General features: G+C 32.8%; 1 protein-coding gene across 8 annotated transcripts in view; it reads left to right on the top strand.

The window, feature by feature from the left end:
- The window catches only part of LOC109537911 (forkhead box protein P1), a 164,978-nt gene extending 146,392 nt beyond the window's left edge, over positions 1–18,586 (top strand). For 5 of the 8 annotated variants that reach the window (XM_019904866.2, XM_019904862.2, XM_019904861.2 and 2 more), the window contains 7 exons: positions 1,873–2,219; positions 2,430–2,506; positions 2,564–2,665; positions 6,248–6,420; positions 14,324–14,396; positions 14,451–14,566; positions 15,292–18,586. In XM_019904866.2, the coding sequence (XP_019760425.1) occupies positions 1,873–2,219; positions 2,430–2,506; positions 2,564–2,665; positions 6,248–6,420; positions 14,324–14,396; positions 14,451–14,566; positions 15,292–15,508 (1,105 nt within the window). In that variant the 3' untranslated portion in view covers positions 15,509–18,586. Of the gene's footprint in view, positions 1–1,872; positions 2,220–2,429; positions 2,507–2,563; positions 2,666–5,758; positions 5,908–6,247; positions 6,421–14,323; positions 14,397–14,450; positions 14,567–15,291 lie in introns of those variants that run through there. The other 3 variants (XM_019904863.2, XM_019904864.2, XM_019904865.2) reach the window with 3 other exon arrangements.
- Positions 18,587–20,134: the final 1,548 nt, after the last annotated feature.

Here is a 20,134-nt window from a genome sequence, read left to right as displayed (position 1 = left end):
TATTTCGCAATAAGAACGAAATATTTATCAAAAAGTAATCAAGAACTATCACCTAGAGGGTATCCTGCGACACACTTAGGCTCAAGCTGTAAGAGGAAATTCCAATTAGAAAAGAAATTAATTTGAAAAATTACCTTGACGTTTCGACAGCTATTTTCTGCTATCGTTATCAAAGAACGTAAAAAAGGGTATGTTAATAAATTGTGTAACAATAGTGGGATAATACAGTATATGAAAATTCGCTCTGATAATTCGTCTGTGCAAATTGTCAATTATGTGTGGTTATTGTTCTGCCGCGTAGATTTTAAAAGGTATTTTAATGTTTTGGTTTTCATATTAAAGTATTTGTACAATGTCCTTCATGCATCCATAATCCTTAGCTGGTTTCATTGCTGCAAATTTCCATGATTCGTTCTTCTGCTTCCAGATATGGGAAGTAATTTACCTTTTCGATTGCAATGGAATCGAGTTCCACCTTCGGTATTGATCGGTTCTTTGGATCTCACTAAGTATTTTGGCTTCTGCTTCTTGATTAGTGTTTTTAGTTATCGTGTTTTGGTATTAAAATATGTGGTAGCTTTTTCTAAATTATCTTCAAGGCCTGTGTTTAAGACAAAATCGCATTCGAAAGGATACGAGAACACATGGAAGAACGATATTCTAATTTACAATCCACCTGTTCTTGAAGAATTTGAATTATTTTAAACTTTTTTAAACTAGATTTGAACGCGCTGAGTGAACCACCCTGTTCAATGTCTGTGTATATACAGGGTTGGTCCTAGTTACACTAAAGTATAAAACTAATCCCGATTAAATGGAATCGCATTATTGTCAAAGGGATTAAAGTGTTACGCCTAATAGGATTAATCGGTTCTTTGGTGAATGTCTTATAATGAAATCTTCCGTAACTTGTCTTCCGTCAACTTCGGACTAATGGTGTTTTACTATTACCAAATATTCCAATTATTTCTAATTTGCCTACTTAAACTGAAATGTTCAACAGCCATTCAGTTCGCGCTCTGACGAAATTAATGTCGAATTGACAATTATTAGTGGTTGATTTGCCTTCATGGCTCTATAGTGAAGACTTTTAAATTTTCACGCAAAGTAGAAAATTAAAAATAAATGCTAAACTTAGAGTTTTGACTTGAAACTCGGTATTCACAGTTCAAAGAACATTCTGAACGACTTTTTCTAGTAACTTGTCATCTATGTATCGAAACTGAAAATCCGGTTTTTTTAAATACATAAAATACAGGGCTGAATCGATCTTAAGTGAAACACGCTGTATAAACACAAAAAATTTGATGATCAAACATCGGGGGAGCTAAATAGTCTCTGAAAAAAACATATTGTAGAAAAACGTCGTCTGAAACAATAGTAATTGACAGACATTTCCAAATCTTTAAAATGTGTTTTGAATCTAATTTGGGCAGAAACTAAAATCGGACACGCTGTATCTAGTTATTATAAGATGGATAGCTGATTTGAGTTTCCTAACGGCGAATCAATTACATGGGAAGTTTAGTGATAAAACACTAAGCGATACTAAAGACAAAAGATTTACTGGTGGTTTATTATTTCGCTGAGTCAATTTTTAACCAATCAATAAAACATTTTCCGAAAACAAACACAATAAATTTTATCCCCTTAACAGTTTATCTACGCCATAAACTTCCTTATTCACGGAGCTCCCCAAGAGGGAAACTCCATTTGAAACGCACTGCATAACCGTTTTGTAAACAAAGCCCGTAATTATGGAATTTATTAGCTATTTTTATGGCAATCAAGTTTTTTTTATTTGGTTCGATAGCGGCCCCGAAGAGGGGCACCTTGTTATTTATTTTGGCAAGTTTAGGCTTTGTCTTACAGACACTTAAATACGGAACATACATTGGATGACCGGTCAACTGCACAGGCGCGAGTTCAAATGCAAGTAGTGTCCCAATTAGAGCTTCAATTGCAAAAGGAGAGAGATCGACTACAAGCTATGATGCACCATTTGCACTTATCGAAACAATTGGGTTCCCCTGATCCTCATAAAGATACAGGTATTGTACCTGCCAAAATACCCGTTAGTTCAGCAGTTCCTCCTCCTGTTAACATGGGACCCATGGTGTCGGCAGTACGATCTCCAGTACTGCACACCTCTACTCCTAACGTAGCTGGCCCCATTAGGAGAAGACTTAGCGACAAATCAGCATTATCATTAGCTGGTGGTAAGTACTTTTTATTGAGAACTTCTAAGTGATTTAACTTAAAGGTAAAACTTTTTTCCTGCTGCTTAAAGGTTTACCTTATATGCTCGAAAGAGCAGGATTAGATGTTCAACAAGGTATTTTGAGGGTTTTCGATTTATTGCAAATTTTATTTGTCACAATAACATATGGCCACGCAAAGCTCGTTCTATAGTAGGGTATATATTTCAGAAATTCAACGAAATAGGGAATTTTACAAAAATGCTGATGTGAGGCCACCTTTTACTTATGCCTCTCTGATCCGACAGGTAGGTGTCTATCCCGAGCGTAGGGATGATTGGAAATTAACAAACTTTTTATTTTAGTCCATCATAGAATCACCAGATAAACAGCTAACACTAAATGAAATTTACAATTGGTTCCAAAACACATTTTGCTATTTTAGACGGAACGCTGCTACATGGAAGGTATTGTAATATTCTGCTTTGGTTTATCGATTTGTTTCCTATATTCGGCTGAATTTCTGGAAGGAGTGTGAACTCAATATTCTAATAATTGAGCCAATTATAGGAAACATTTCAATAATGACTATATGATCGAAGTAATGATAAATTCTGTATTCGAGCTCATGTGACGATGTATGTATTTTCGGTAAAGTACATTACAATCTTGTCATAATTAAGTTATAGGATCCATTTTAACAGCTTTAGCTTGCATGCAATATTATAATTATTTTCAATTTCCACACAGTTTAAGTTTCAGTTTTGATTTTTCTTATCATTATTTTCTCGAATATATTTTTTTATTTTCATTGTTATTTATTAACACTTAAAAATTATTTTCATACGATTTTGTTTTATTATTCAATAATTTTTTTGCTGAAATTCAAGAAATCTCGGTCAATGGTAGAGCCAAATATATTTTTTAATGCGGAGGTATTTGCGTAACTCTTCTATATTCCCAGTATCCGCCCAACATTTCACCATCTTGGTTAGACTAATTTTTTGAGAAATAAATAGTTGATCATTTCGAAGTTTCATGTCGCTTCAGCTGGTAACCAATTTATATTAGGTTACCAGAATATTTGCGCGATTCGATCAAGATACGTACTTTTTCGGGAAGTACTTTGCCACTATTAATTAAAGTCATTACTCCACTACATTACATCCAAATATTTAAATGAAATACATAATCATGTTTGGATTGACTGTTTTAAGTCCGAGAAATAATTATCGGCTACCTCATAACAATGTACCAAAAATGTATTTGCAAAAATCTGAAACATTTAGTTCGCAAGGCGTCACACACTAATCATCTGCGACTTTGCAATTTTATTTTTTTTTTCGTCGATTATATTGCAAAATCGATCGCCCTCTGATATTTGATCTAGTTGTCTGATTTATAATTATTTTTAGTTTCATCAGTTTTAAATCTAGGATACAAAATTAAGAAAGCAGAACATGAAATGGGACATCCAATAACATGAACGTGTTATAACAAGATGGGTTTTAACCCATAATTAATAATAGGAGAAGGAATATTTTATAACCAACTTTCTTTGCTTTTTTCATAACTAAATTCTATTAATGTATCTTGCGAAAGTCCTCTATAGGGGCATTGATGATCACGGTCATAAAACATGTCACTTAAAAATATAAATTGTTTTCTTCTCCTTTTTAAGTGAATGATGAACTAATCAAATATTCAACTGATTGATTGAAAGGTTCACTAGATTAAATTCGTCAGTTTAATGTTAGTCTTCAAGCGCGAGATGACCGCATTAGCGACGCAGACTATACAGGTTTTTAAAAATTCGAGGTGTCAGCAATCGCATCTTCTAAATCGTCAGAAATACGAAGTCGGTGAAGTTTAGGCAAAGTTGCGCATATCCATGCTGAACAAAATGATATTTTAAAAATTGCATAATTCCAATTACCTACTTCTCGAATTATTCAAAAAAACCAACATTTGATCAAAATATTTTAATTTTGGATATAATGGATAGATTGTTTAAAATGTTATTAAAATTATATTTTAAAATATTAAAAATTATTATTAAAACCACTTTTAATTCTCTAAAATATTATAATATCAAATCTGGAATTCAATGCTTCGTTTCCGGTTAATTTTTTCATAAACTTATATATTTTTTAAAACTTTGTATGTTTGCCCATGATTTATGAATTATACGGAGCCAGTCATGGTGACGGTAAGATATGTTTTTGAGGCATTAACCGCTTTTTGAAATTTTGCCATTTCATTCCATGAAATGATATGATTGCCAAATTCATGCCAATCATATTTATCGTTTTTTGCCAAAATCGATGCATAATTAATAATTGCTGATTAATTCCATTAAGTTTATTTTCATTTTTAAGTTTAATTGTATGACTAAACTCCACATCTAGTTGTACCAACAATTAATTTTAAATTAGGGCTGTTCTTACAGTTTTGAAAGATATATTTTATAGTCAAATTACTAGGTTCCTATAGTTTATAACCGGATGTCAACAATACATTTTCGTATTTACAAAAACTGAATTTAATTATGTGGGCCGAAAACGAGCCAGGGAATTCCAGATCTGATCAGCATTATATTATACAGAACTAATAGTTGATCTAATGAGAGACAGTTACTTTAAAACATTTATTCAAATAAGATTTTTTAAAGTTGTTTTCGAACATTTCTGGTAGTTATAGGACTATGACAACTTTTTGACTATGACCATTTTGTTTAGCATCAAAATTTATAAATTTTCGCCAATTTAACCGACTTTGTATCTCTTATCTCTAACGGTTGACGAGATTCTAATGCTATACCTCGAATTTTTAATACCCTCTATACGAAGAACTTAGGCTTATTCAATAAACAGTGCTAGTTTTATAAAACAATTCGATAATGAACTGAAGAAATAATGAAAATTAATAAGGAACTGTTTGTTATGAATTACCTGAAGAACAGTACAGAATGAATATTTCAGTTAAAGTATCCACTACTACAATTGTTCCATTATTATATGTAGACTAAATAATCGAATTACTAAGTTTTCTAATATTGTTTTTATAGTTAATAACCCAATAATCCCTCCAAATATTTTTTTACATTTTGCCTAAAAACGTATGGTGGTATTCGGCATTAAGTTTTTTAGTCTACCATTTTAATAAAGTTTGGTATGCTACTGCCTTTCTAAGTTAATGCACGTCTTAATTGTAGTAGCAAGGGAGTAATCCCGCATATTTTATTTGAATTACCTTGAATAAAACGATATTTAGGATGTGCTTTTAATTGAACTGAAAGACAGGAACATCAATATATGGTTATTACCATATGTTTTTTTTGCCTGATGATCATTTGTTTCTCAAAAAATTGAGCCTTAATAGCGGATGCTCAGTAACATTTGGTATATATCCTTTAGTTAAATGCCGATTTAATTTAGCTGCAGTGGGTCGAGTTAAAACGTCGATAATTATATAAAGATTTCTTGGATTTTGGTAAGGAACGCAGCTTGCAACTAGTGCTAGGCGCGTTGTTCAATAGGAGGTGTTTGATTTGTTGTTAGAACGCAGTTCGCCACAACCTGTCTCTCCACAAATGTTTCATGCGGGTGGAGAATGTGAAGGGGGCTGTTTGGACCGTAGACGAAGTGGAATTCTACAAACGGAGACCTCAGCGGTGCTCCTCTGGGCCACTTACTCAACCTGTCGTCGGGTACGTCCCTGGTCCACTGGTGCAATTTTTACCTTTGTGTGTTTTGTGATTTTTTACCTCTCTTTTTCTCTTTTTTATATATTTATTATTTTTATACTTCATTAACATTGGCTTGTGTGACGAGAGTGAAAGTGTGTCTAGCCGGTTCAATAACCGCATGGGCCGCGCAGGCGCAGGCTTGGGCTACTAACTGCGGCAAGGTAACAGGGAAGTTATAGTCACTAGCGACATACAAAACGTATATCTAGGCGTAGCAGGTCACAGTTACCGATGTGCGAACCTTAAATGACCTTGACTTGATTGTTATCTTTCTCTTTCTTGGGTCTGGGTGTACCTATAGAATGCGATTCGCACCAATCTGTCCCTCCACAAGTGTTTTGTGCGCTACGAAGACGACTTTGGCTCATTCTGGATGGTAGATGATGCCGAATTCGTGAAGCGTCGCCACCTGTCACGTGGCCGACCTCGGAAATATGACCCAACCCCGTCACCCACTCCACCCCACTGCGCACAGTAAGCACCAGTTCAACTGTCACGTCTTAAGTGACCATGCCGTGCGTGTGCTGCGTGCTGCTGTCTGCTCGGCTCGCTCTGCTTTACATATACTTCATACAAGGCCAATAAACTTGTACCCGGTTTCACAAATATGTCACATTTTCACAATGACTCATGTCACTCTAGTTGACATATTCTCGAATACATGCGGTCAATTAACGGAAAATTTAGTCAGTGTTAGTTCTATTAAGAACATGTCAAAGAGCGTATCGTGTTTAGACTCTAAATTTAGCCAGCACTACTGTCACTACAGCCAGTACAGCCAGTACTACTCAAAGTTTGTTAGCTCCAAATTCTGATACGTGGCAGAGCGTTTAGAAAGTAAATCTGAAATATTCTCTTGTTTAAACAATTTTTTCAAGTTGAACCTATAATTTTACAGCGGCCCTTAACGTCCCCAGTCTTGACTAATCTACAGTTTTTGTTGTGAGTGCCAACGTGTGCTCCGAAGCTTCTAGTGATAGGTTTCCAAATAAATAGGAAGGCGAATATTTAACAGCTGTTCACTAAGAGTGTTTAGAATACGCATTTGGATGGCGTCATTGGGGGCAAGCTAAACTCACTGGATGAAAGCTAATAGATCCGAAACCTGTCGTGAGAGCGCTTGTTAGCGATACAGCGAAAAACATGTTATTATTTTACAAATTTACTATCACTAGTTTTCTTTCCTCAATATCTTTTAGTTTTCTTTATATGCATCCAAGAGGATATCTTGTTACTTGAAAAGTTGACGTGTTATACCGAAATTATCAAGACAAAACCAAAAACTAAAGTACATTTTGGCAAAAATATCGAACTGAAAAGTGCACTGTCAAATCGTTGTTATACTACTATCCTTTCTCAATCTCGCACTTACCACTTATTATTCAATTAATTTCATGGACATACACCGTGTCATACGGTAATAAATAAAAATCGAGATTGTTTGTGTAAAAGCTTTCGCCCTCGCTTTGAGCAATTATTTTCAGTAAAGAGTTAAAGTCATGTTTTTGATCTCTGTGGAGCTTAGCTTGAACTTCACCTGACTTGATGTCATGAATGTTTTTATATACAGAATTTGGGGCAACATCACGGCTCTGATTCAAACATGTTAAGACACGTAAGTAAAGTTTTTTAAATGCTTTATGATATTTTGGTTTCGACACTCAAAAAAAAATGCAAGCGGTTTCAGAAGCCAACCAATGGAAGTGTAAATGGCACAAACTTACATTACATTCTGGTATTTAAACTAAAATTGGCAAGAGGTGGTAAGCTGCATAACGTGGTAATAATGTTTGGTTCTTTGATTGATTTTAGCAAATACCCTTTTGTTTGATTAAATTTACGGCATGGAAATACGCATTTTTTTATTGCACCGATGTGAAATTTATTTTCCTGATGAGGATGTGCTTTGATCGAACTTTGTACATAAATAGAAACTTTGATCATTTTCTATTGATTCGTTTGTTACATTACGTTACGTTAAAAAACGTTTCTTTTTTAATTATTAAAATGAAAATTAGTTTGGCATGCATAACGCAAATTTCTTGTTATGACATCTCAGTTTATCTCAGTGAGATTATAAAATTCTTTGATTCTCAAAATAATGTTGACCAATTTGTCAAAGAACTAATTAAGTGACTTTTTACTAAATTATAGTTTAAATCGATTTGCTCGAACATAAAAATTTAATTCAATAATTTAGCAAAGTTTATTCTTCGTAACTTTTCAGTTTAAAAGCGCAATAAACAACCACAAAGAGTTCTCAACATGCATGCAATTGAGACCATTGGATTTATACAGGGCGATTGAAAAATTGGGATTAAACTTCTAGGGATTGTTCAGCACAACTATATAAGACCATGTCGGAAAATGTCGGCGTTACTGAATCCACTTTTTAATACATTTACTCGTTTAAAATACAAAGTTTAAACAGTTCGAAACCTAATCAGTTTCTTTGGAGAAATGCACCAATCAAGAACTGGCAATTTTGTATCTGGCATAAAGAGCAATAAATTGCAACGTAAAACTGCTGCACGGTTTTATCAAGAACACATCAAGAAACAGCTTATTGAAATTAATTTGCGACTTGCCGAGAATGGCTTTGACTCCTTTAAGAGCCTAATCTGGCGAACAAAAATAATCGACTTTCTTTTCAAACGCCCAAACGGATGTAACAACAAAGCGTGTCATTTCTTTGTCACTTTAGCGACAACAAATGGTCGTTGCGAGCTGTACCCTGAAACTTTTTATTACATTAATGGAACATTTTGACGCGGGCCATGTTAAGGTGCGCCCAGACGTGACGAGCCGAGCCTGTGCCAAGCCTGAGCCGCGGCAGAATACTTTAATGTTTCGTCAAAACACCGATCCATTTTCTGGCGGTGTTTTGAAATTTGCCGCGAATCAGGCTCGACTCGGGCTCGGCTTTTTATAGACAACGTAGTTATGGTTAGAAAATGAGAAGCGGCAAAACGATACTATTTTGATTCAGAAATCGATGGCACAGTATTACAGTAAATGCAGGCAATATTTTTTACCGATACGCTCTACTGACTAAACTGTGAATAGAAAAACCCACACCACACATATCTTTATTACATATTATTCAATTTTTATATTATCTTCTATTTTATTCGATATTTTTTATTGAAACTTTCTAATCATGTACATGTATTTGATCCGCAACCGTCCTGTTCTTAACGCTGCACTTTCTTATTGTGCTTTAAAGAGTTACACGTACATATTGACTAAAAGATTAATTAAAAAATACTCCTGAATATTTTTAAATTTATTCTCTCAAACTCGCTTATTTATAATCCCCTTGTGAAATCTATTTTTCGGAAATCTACATCAACTTTCTTACTAGCATATCCAAAATGAATTTGTTGATTAATTTGATTTTTTTTATTTATCGATTCATTTTTATAATGTCTTATTGATTTTCTGTTTAATGCTGACCTGAAATGCTATTCTTAAAAATTGGGGGTGTCATGCACATTGCACATGGTGATTCAGATTTCGCGTCATTTCTTGTCAGGGTTTCAGAGTACAAAATGATATGGAAAAACCATTTTTTTCGATATTTCTGGTAGATGCACAAATGAAAATTTATTTCCAGCGAGTGTATGTATTATTCTAAAATTTATTAACGGCTAATTGACAAAATATTACTTTACTCAAACATTCAATTAGAAAATGTATAAGAGCAGCAAATTGACAAACATAACACACATTTGTGGAGGGTTACCTTTCACATACTGATATTGGATAACACTGTTGAATATGCAGACGTTTTATGTTGTTGTTTCTACACCAAAGAGCTGGTGAAATTTAGTGGAGAACTTTGTTACTTTCGATGAAAAGTATGGCAGAGCATCACCACAACAACTCATACTTGCACTCAATGCAGGTTTACATGTTATTGTTCGGTGAACTTGATTGAAAAAAAATAAGTTCTTAAACATTTAAATTGCTCATCAATAATATGAATCGGACTCATTCATTTTTACAAATAACCTCCGCTTTCATCAGGTATCATTGTCGACTTAGATGTGAAAAAATATTCATTTACGAATTGTTGAAGAAAAAGTTAACGGTTTAATTTCTTGCCTATATCGCCGGTTTAGGCCTATAAAAACATAATTTAAGTACTATTTAAAAAGCCCTCCATCTCTAATCCAGAGAAATGACGCCAATTTTGGATCACATTATATGTTATGATAACTGGTAATTTTACGTAAGAAGAAAAGCGAAAACTGAAAGAACTATTTCGAAACGCAATTTAGACTGGAGTTGTTTTTAAAGTTATATGTTTTAGATTATATTTTCACTTCAGTGTAATTACTGTTTAACTGACAGATGAAGAAAGCTTAAATTCCGTAATGTTCCTTGGAATTTCTTTTTTTAATGAAAATAATGGAAAAATTATCAATCCGATTATTTCACATTTTGCAGTTTGTTAACAGAACGAATCAACCAAAAGCTTAAACATTTTATGAACTTGAAAATTTAGTTAAACGCTTCATTGTTTCTACATTATGTACCGCTTTGGTACAATGCGGATAACTTTGATAACTTTATTTAATACAATCTTACAACACAAATAAGCCAAATCTTAGAAACTTTTAACGAGAAAACGAAACGCACGTTACCAAATACATCAAGCTGTACTTACATCAAAAAATTTTGAGTTCGCAAAATCCACTAAATTCCAATTTTTTACTTTGAAAAAGTTATTTTTCAAACGACCAAAGTACTTCTTCAAAGTACAGTTTCTTTCGTATGTATTTGAAAATATTTTAGATGTGGTACTTGTTCAGTTGTGACTTCATGTTTATTTATTGCCCCTGTTAGCATTTATTTGAACATTTTCCAATTAATCGCTTGAACAGATTATGTTATTAAAATCAGACCGCAGTTGGTTATTTCTAGAAGATCTAGAACTATGCCACAAATATATCATTAAATAAAATCGCCCTGATACTGATAAATTTCCGTTAAATGCAGCAGATAATACCACTATGGAAAGTACAATTTTTTTGGCCTTAGCTCAAAGCTCCTTTCATCGAATTGATTTTGTTTATCAAAACTCATCGGAAAATTTAATAAGAATAGCTTTGGAAGAGCTGGAAGCAATTTGATAAAAGCAGCAATGAGACTTAATACAGTCAAGTCGGTGTAATAGCTTTGTTTTCTACTAGAAATAATTTGGCAAAGCCTAGATTTGATCTCCTAAGTTAGCAAAACTTAGATGTTTTGATCAGTACAGTTTCTCGGAATTAAAGGAACGTAGAGTGCCATTGTCAACACATAAAACATAAAGCTTTAGTGCTTGCTTTTCGAACAGATCACAATTACGCTGCATGAAAGTAAACTTGAATTATGAATACAGTTTATCTAAGATTTGTCAACAAGATGTTACTTCCGACTTTTCGGTTTCAACTCAGATACATGTGGTTTATCGAATTAATTTACTATATATTAAGTAAGTGTTAGTTACTCAGAATACATAAAACAGGTAGATCTCGGGAATAATACATCACTTACAGCAAAGAGTTACCTATACACAGTCACTGCCTTGTGAAGAAGATCTGTTGCATGAACGTTATTCCTATTTTATCTTACAAAGAAGAGCCTCATCGAAATGCTATTCTAAACAAGCGTTCCGATTTATTTCGATCGATTAATTTTGTCACAATATTCTTACTTGTAGATCGTTATTTGATTAATGTCTCCATATTAAGTCAAGTAACAGAATACTTATAATAAAAAAATACTAAATAAAAACTAAAATCCTTACTTCTGAGCGCTTTTTGGTCTCGTCCTGCACCTTCGACTACATATTTCATGTTTTCATTCTTCTTTTTGCTCGCTCATTAATTCATTATTTTCTCGATCCGTCCAATTTTATTGTCCGGATGCGCTTTAACTTATATATCTCCCAGTTTTCTTTCAGATGCCCTTATATATGGCGTACACTTGAGTTTATAAGAATTAAATATTTTCTGTGTTGGTAATTTTAAACAAGCGTTTATTTGGATACTTATTTTTCATAATGTACATCATGTTATATGTAACTGATTCGCCTTCTATTTATTTGAAAGGAACAGATTACGTGTCTGAATATGAATTTGGTAAAGCTGGCCTACTAAGCCTTACTACTTGATTAAGTCTATTTCGCTCTGACTTCGTATGGTATGGATTATACCATTCTTCACTTATTTCCCTTTTTCTGTGCACATCTTTCGTGTGCGCCGTATTTGATACCAATTACTGTTGCCCCTTCTTTTATATTTGCTAATTCGGATTGTTCTCACCTTTACGTTCTTCATGCTTTTCTTGATGGTATTTAAGTGCACTTGCACAGTTTCAGTCATTCACAAGCACATTTTTATAGAACTCATATTTTCTGCACTGTCTGGTAATCCCGTATTATGAAAAACCTTTCTCAAGTGAAATTAGAAAAATGGTCATTCATAAATGACCAAATAGACTACATTACTTCATATAAAGCATATTGTCACATTGATGATTGATCTGGAATATTCTGAGTCATACTTATTTTCCAATTATTATATTAGTCTAATCATGTATCAGCGAATAAAACTCATTTTTTGTAGAAATTAAAAATAATTTCCCAGCTATTTCAGAGTGATGCCGTTTACGTTTTAAGAAGAGAAGAACATGTGGATAAAACTGGATAAATTTTAATAAATACACTGGATAAAATTCAATATAACTAGCTTGGTGTTGAGAGTGTATACAATTTAAAGATTGTTTACCTAAACAAAAATATTGGCGATGATCCTGATTATGACGTGATTGTTAAAAGCCATTGGGACAAGACATTATATTCAAGGGTAGAAAAAGCCTTTTAAATTATATACACAGTAAACGCCAAGCTACTTTCATTGAGTATTTACGTTTCGTCATCTGAAAAATATAAATGTGATATTTAGAGTGTTGCAAATTGACAATTCTATTTTTATTTAAATATAATAATGACGAAAGAAAATAAATGATTCAAAAACTTTTAGATAACTTAGAGCAAATTTACATTTTTTAATGAACCTCATAATATTTCAGACAACAATACCGAAATTTACATACACACCAAATAGTTAATTGCAATTTAAATGCATTTGGAAAATATTAAATTTATTGCATATGAGACAAAATAAGTAAGTTACAACATTAAAGAGCTGTTCGCTAAAAAAATAAAACTAGGAAAATATAAAAAATCAATTTCTTCCAGTAAAGTATTATCAATATTATAGATCGCCCCGTACTGCTGACAATATGACTTAAACACTGTGACCGGATCGGAATCGGAAAAATTGATTTTCATTGGTTGATTCTAAAGCAAAATATGATAACTGTAAAGTCGTATTTGATTGATCTTGTACATAATATTAGGTCTGCTTAGAGACAATAATGTCTTGCACGCACAACATATACACAGGCTGTTGTAAAGGCAAATTAGTTTCTAGAGATCAACATAGAGCCGGCTTTGGAATGTTTGAATTATAGCGCATAAACATTGGACTCAGATCAATCTATGTATCTGTTCGGTAAAATATGAAAATCGATTATTCGTAGTAATTCTCTTTAACCATGAGCGGTCTGTGTTCAAGAGTTAATTGCATTTCAATGTTTTGGATGAATGTGAATTTAGTATTTCAATGTTAGAACATTTACTAATGAAGAAAATGTCATTAACTAACTGAATAATAAGATGATGTGGAATATGATATATATTATATGATATTTTCTTCAGTGCAATAATTATCCATTAAGCTGAATTGAAAGGGTGTCTTCAGGTAACAAGTGCTATACAATTCCCCATTTAAAACTTTTAATATTTATAAGAAACTATTTTTATCTATTTTTTGAATATCTAAATGGCGCATGGTTTTTCATCTTCATCTTTTCAATTTAAAGTAGACGTTCCTGTATGGTTTTACTTAAATATTTCATTTTTTTAACTTTTTATGATAAGTGCATATAATAAAGAAGCTCGGTACAGTCAGTCGCCCACATCGAAGCCAAGACCATTGTAAGTTGATAACATACAGGAACAGTAGTTAAATTTTTATCTTTTTCTTACTCATTAACGCATAAAAACTGCAATTTTAGTAACAATATAGCTCGCATTAACGCATTAAAACATACTTCAATTCTCTGGCTCATGATTAACGAGCAGTTTTTATGCAATTTTTTTTTCTACCATAATCTCGCTCATTTTCCCATGGACCACTCAAACATCAACCATATGGTACGTTAGTTTTGAACTTTTTTGGCTTCTACTTGTTATTTAGTATTTATTGTCTTTCAGCTCCTTTCCCTCGAACAATTATTTAAATAAAATTTACATGTTTAGGGGTGCTTCATCCAAAAGTCCCACCATGAATCACAGCCCGACATTATATGCAGATCATATGTCAGCTAATCAGGTATTCCGCCATTTGACTATGTAACTTGTAACAAGGTGTTAATTTGAGTAAAAGTTTATACAGGCCACGTTGCTGGAAGACAACAGTTTGTCCTTTTTGACCAACACTCCTATGATGACTGGACGACCTAGAGATAGATCAGAATCACCTCCACATGATCACCACATGAGGTAAGTCATTTGATGAAATCAAGGAAAATTCAGAAATATGTAATACACTGTGCTATTGATAATGGAATTATAAAAGCTGCGAAAGGAAATGAAACGGTCTACTTTGGGAAAATGTCGGCAATATTGTACACATTGTAAGAAGCTTGTGGTTACACCTTTCCGTCCGACATTCTAGGCAATCTTTTTCCTGTCTGTGCTGGTCCGTTACGCGCACTGTTATTTTATCGCGCAAATAACGAAATTGAAACTTCGACAGTCTGAAATATTGGAAAATTTTCTTTTGTCGTCTTCTAATTCTTTATATGAAAATTGATATTCTCCTTCAGTTTTACGTTTTTACATCATTTTATGCACACAGGCTCGATTCTACTTCTTCTCTGTGGCTTCGTCATCTTCATCAAGCAAGCAATATAGCTGCACATATCTTCCTGAGTAAAATTTCTAAACATCAAACAAAAGAGTTTTTCTCATCATGGTGCACTTTAGTTTCTAATTTCGTTATAACCAAATAAACAATCAGAAACAACCAAACAAACAACCAGTCCATATCGGATACTAATGTGAATTTCCCCAGCAACTGTCGGGTCTTTGTCGCGTCTTTTCCGGTCGTTGTGTGTCTGATAATGTAAATCAACGTTAAGACACCGCTTCTCCGTTAATGAATGAATATGCTTGAGTATCGGAACAGGGAGCTGTGGTTTTCATACATTTAACTATGAATGTAGGTCTGCAATGAATGGAGGGTTACATATAAAGCAAGAGTTGGTTAATCAGGACCACCAGATTGTGCGAGAACCAGAGTCAATGCATCACATGATCAAGAGAGAGATGCATACTGATGCTTATGACGATATGGATCAAGAACAGCAATCAGATAATATGGCAGAAGATCTGACAATATCTTCGGATCATGCTGATCAATCAAATGCAATGGACGCATAGTAAATATCGGTTTTGAGTGATAGACACTTAATAAAAAGGATCTCGAATTTCACAGACTTTAAAATGCCGATTTTAGGATAGGTAGTTGATTTATTGGTAATCTTCTCCCGGATAAAAATGATTTTTGTACATTTCTGTGTAAATATAAAGTGTTATAGCGAGAAAGTACTGTTACTTGTTTAGGTACGAAATCAGATACTGACTAGGCAGGTTGATATACCACTTAAGTTTTTATATACAGGGTTATTTGTTATTATTGTGGTGAACTGCATTCATTTTCTACTATATAGAGGAACTTCAATTAAACTTGCGCTGTAAAGTGTGAATAAAAATTTTGTCCTAATAAGCTAAATGAAAACCTGGTGTGAAGTTGTATAATAATTTGCAATATTTTGGATGTTCAAAAATCATGTGGATGAACCAGTTTTAGGGCAAACTCATTTCAGTTCAATAATGAAATGAGACAAAAAATTGAGAATTATGAAAATATATTTGCTATGCAGGTATTCCAGCTTGTAAGCAATCTTATAAGTTGTCGCTTTGTGTTGATTACTATGAACAAACAATGTTCGATTTGAACAAAAATCATTACACATTCTTACCGGGTGTATAGCGCTTTCGGGTAAACCGGAAGTAGACAGCAATTTCGTTATTTTAAATTGAGCAATCTGTCTATTCGTGTATGTGCAAGCACCTGACCAAATTTTAGGGAATCTTTTCCGATAAGACGCATTTTTTATAGTGATAAATTAGATGAAATATATTTGAAAACTGATAAAAAAAATTTGCACTTATTACTATACTTGCACAGTAAAGCAAATTAATCAAAAACTAGGTCATTATCATCAACATCAAAGTCCCCATATTTTATCGATAATCGATTTTTGATCTTCAGCTGCATGACGAATCCATTTTCTCTCTCAATCCATCTTTATTTTCAATAGTTGGTTCCAAAAATGTACATTTGAGAGAAATACTTTTATCTTGCTCTGAATGTCTATTTCGTTGGTTGGTTGCTGATCTATTTCCTGTTAATTTTTAAATCCTTGCAGACTTTCCTTATTTACCCACTGACTATTACATTTCCTCGCGAAATAGATCTATTTTCTGCTGTGAAAGTTCCTTCCCATTTTGAGTTCTATATTTTTTTTTATTATTTGATGTTAGAATATTCGACAAGAGTAATACAAATTGGTCTATTCTACATTTCTTGCATTAATTGAACGTTAGCGAGCCAAAAATCCAGGCCAACCGGAATATAACGCATCCCATTCTATGATCAGCTTGAAATTTTCAAACCTTATCAAGATCTGCAGTAGACTAAACATGACGCTTGTTTTATTTACATTTTTTTCAGAGAGCCGTTGACTAATGAGAAGTGTTTCGGGAGAAATTAAGAATTTTTCTATAAGTTTTTTTTATTAGGCTCACCAAACTCTTAACCAGTTGCCACTTTGTAGTTATTGAATACCTGCATAGTATATAAGTTTTAAAACTATCGTCCATACATAATAGAACAACCTACAAAATTGTATGCTTTTAATTTGTATTTCTGCTTGAAAACAACACTATATACATCTAAATTTGAATAATCGAAAATATTCACAAAACTTTTAACAATATTTACATTGTTTTACATCGTATTTTATTTGGAGTTGAGAAGTAGAGATGCTGAGTTTTTATATACAGGGTTATTCGTTAACAATATAATGTATTCTACATTTTTGGCTCAGCCAAAAGCTCTGAAACAGTGTGGCACTGTTAGTACCGAATAAAAAGATTCCTTTTAGCATATCAGTTTTGCTATGTGGCGCCTCAAACATATACAACGGTGTGAGAAAATCTCGTAAGCCAAATAATGTTTCTGTTTAACTATCGTTGCGCTCATATAGTGATGTAAAATAAGCAATATTGTAAATTATTATCGTTAAGCCGATGTGCTATATATTTATCTTTACAAAAGGAAAAATATTCCATATCATTATCTAAAGTAAAAAACGTATATCAGTGTATAAAAGAGTAGATAAATCAGTTTGACTTTAGGTCTCTTCCATTGTGATCATCTTCTGTCACACCTAATTCAATTTGGAGTATTTTTTAAGCTTTTGCGGGGTCCTACTCAAATAATTTATTTCTGTCCAACACTGTTTATAGTCTAGCGATCAAATTTTTCCTTTTCCTCAACGTAATTACAATTCGCCTCGGGGGTGATTTACTTAATTGTCGGTATGTACTGTCTTTTTGATTGAAAAAATGTTACTACTTTTCTTTTTGTTTTTGACCTATCTAAACTTGGGCCCTACTTATTGCCAAATACATTTACTATACGAGGTGTTTTTAGAACTCTCGTACTTTAATTCTTCCAGATAATGACTTTTAGGCACACCTCGTATAATTGTGATAGACCTATTAGCTCAGTGCTTCTGGAATTATCACTTTTTAAAGTATTTATTTTATTGTACATTTTTATTATTATACTCGAACTAAAAATCGATCAACAAAAATTTTATGAATTTGTATAATTGCAGTGGCTACTATTAAAACGTCAACATATCATTGTAGAAATAACCGATAGCATGTTTCTACAACAAGCTATATTAAATGTATATTACGATATAATGATCGATTTTTATTTCTTTATTTTTGTTATTAGGTATTCAATATAAGTCTAATTTGTTCAAAAAGTTAATATTTGGAGAAGATAACTTATTTATTATTGTTAAGCTTTGTTCATGGGAGAACTCTGAATAATAACTCTTTGAAGACATATTAATGTTTACAATGTATAATGTTTTATATCATTTGAGCTATGGTTTCATAATATGTATTAATTTTAAAACAGTTATTATTCGTTTCATCCGTCCTCCGCTTTTTAGCACAATATTAATTTTAAACAATTTATGCGTAACACTAAGTTGGTCATAGATCATCTTTTATAAATATATTTGTTTGTAAATACAATATAAAATTTTTTATATCTTTTGAGAACGAGTTACTCCTACTTTTACGTATACATGGTATTTCCAAAAAGTTGTAACTTATTGATGTAAAAGCAAATAAATTAAAGAAAAGAAAACCCATTTGTGCTTCATGTTTATTTACTTTTCCTCCGATACGTAGCAGCGACAAATTTCGAAAGTTTGTTCGATCAAGTATAACATTGGATCAAAATAAAATCCTCAATAAAAAGTTTTACCGTCCTCGCAAACTTTCTATGAATCACCGCCCTTAGCCCTAATGTAAAGAAACGTAGTTAAAAGTTTCTCTCCCTTGGCGAAGGGTAATTTTCGATTCAATAGGGTACAAGCAAATATATAAACCAGAAATCAATACCAAAAATATCCACCGCATGAAAATGTAAGCCTCAGTTTAATATTTTGAGTTACAGAAACATGTAAGTAGTCTTCAGATGCGTTCGATATTCGTTAGTTCTTCTAGAATTGATCTGGTACGTCCGGACAAAAATATATACAGAAAGCTGTAACTTTATCGATTTGTCAGTGCTCGTTCTATTCTACTATCGATTTACAGTTGGATTCAACAGAGATCTCACTTTATGAGAAAATCAATTGGGTCCAAATTGTACGAATACGATCTGTTACCAGCTACCCCGCTATGAACGCGTTGCTCTAATAAGTAGGCCTAAAATTAGCTTTTTGTGACCTAAAATTGAATTATATTAAAGTATTTATTCTTTGGCGATGTTTTTGCTGATAATATCTTTTGAACAGACGGTAACAGTGTACTCATGTTAAATTATTGGCTACATACCTGTATCCCGTTTTGGTGATTACTTAAACGGTTGAGTTGGTTATTTTCTTTACGGTGGTAATTGGGTTGTGATTTAGGGCTGTAAAATATGGATTGAAAAGGAAGTAACAAATTAATTTAATTAACTCCCATATCTTACCCTAGGGAGTCTCTGTAAATATAACTGGCAGAAGAATAACCAGTTGTTAGAGTGAGAGAGTATCTACATAAGAAAATAAAGCATTATTGGTTTATGTGCAATGGTGTTTAATTCTCTTTTATCTAATTAATTTTGAATCCATGATTTTGCTCACTACGTCTGTTTCCACAACTTCTGTTTATTCCTGTTTTTAAATTCATTTAAATGACATTAATGGATTTTGTTTTTTCTTATAAATGAGGATTTTTTATATTTAATCCCCTTTAAAAACTCCCTGACGCATTGATTATTGGGAGTGGATCAATGGAATGGAGCTGGATTAGTTTCATGCAATTTAAGTGTAAAGTTATATTTTATGCAAATAAAAACTAAATGTAATGTAAAAAGTTAAGTGCATTAATTTATTCGAATAACTTTGAAATCTCGCAAAGCTTATTTCTTGTAATTTAAATTAAATGTAATTTATTTCATCATTTCAGTTTGAAGAGTGTAATAGTAGGGAGTCATAAATATTGTAAATTATATTATTGTTTTCTAAGTTAAATAAGATTTACTAATGTTTAATATACTTACAACCAAGGACCTGGACCGGGTCGAAATAACTGTTCCGTTCCGGTTTCGGATCAAGGCAACATTTTAATTTAGGTTCCCGTATTGTTCCGGTTTAGAAAATATTTTCCAATTTGGTTCAGTTCCGGTTGCCGTTTTTTCTCGGT

The sequence above is a fragment of the Dendroctonus ponderosae genome, unplaced genomic scaffold (genome assembly GCF_020466585.1).
Source record: "Dendroctonus ponderosae isolate FM_Combo_2020 unplaced genomic scaffold, Dpon_F_20191213v2 Dpon_F_20191213_1, whole genome shotgun sequence".
NCBI classification, from domain to species: domain Eukaryota; kingdom Metazoa; phylum Arthropoda; class Insecta; order Coleoptera; family Curculionidae; genus Dendroctonus; species Dendroctonus ponderosae.
Note: the sequence above shows the minus strand (reverse complement) of the source record. Positions and strands in the feature narration are given on the sequence as shown.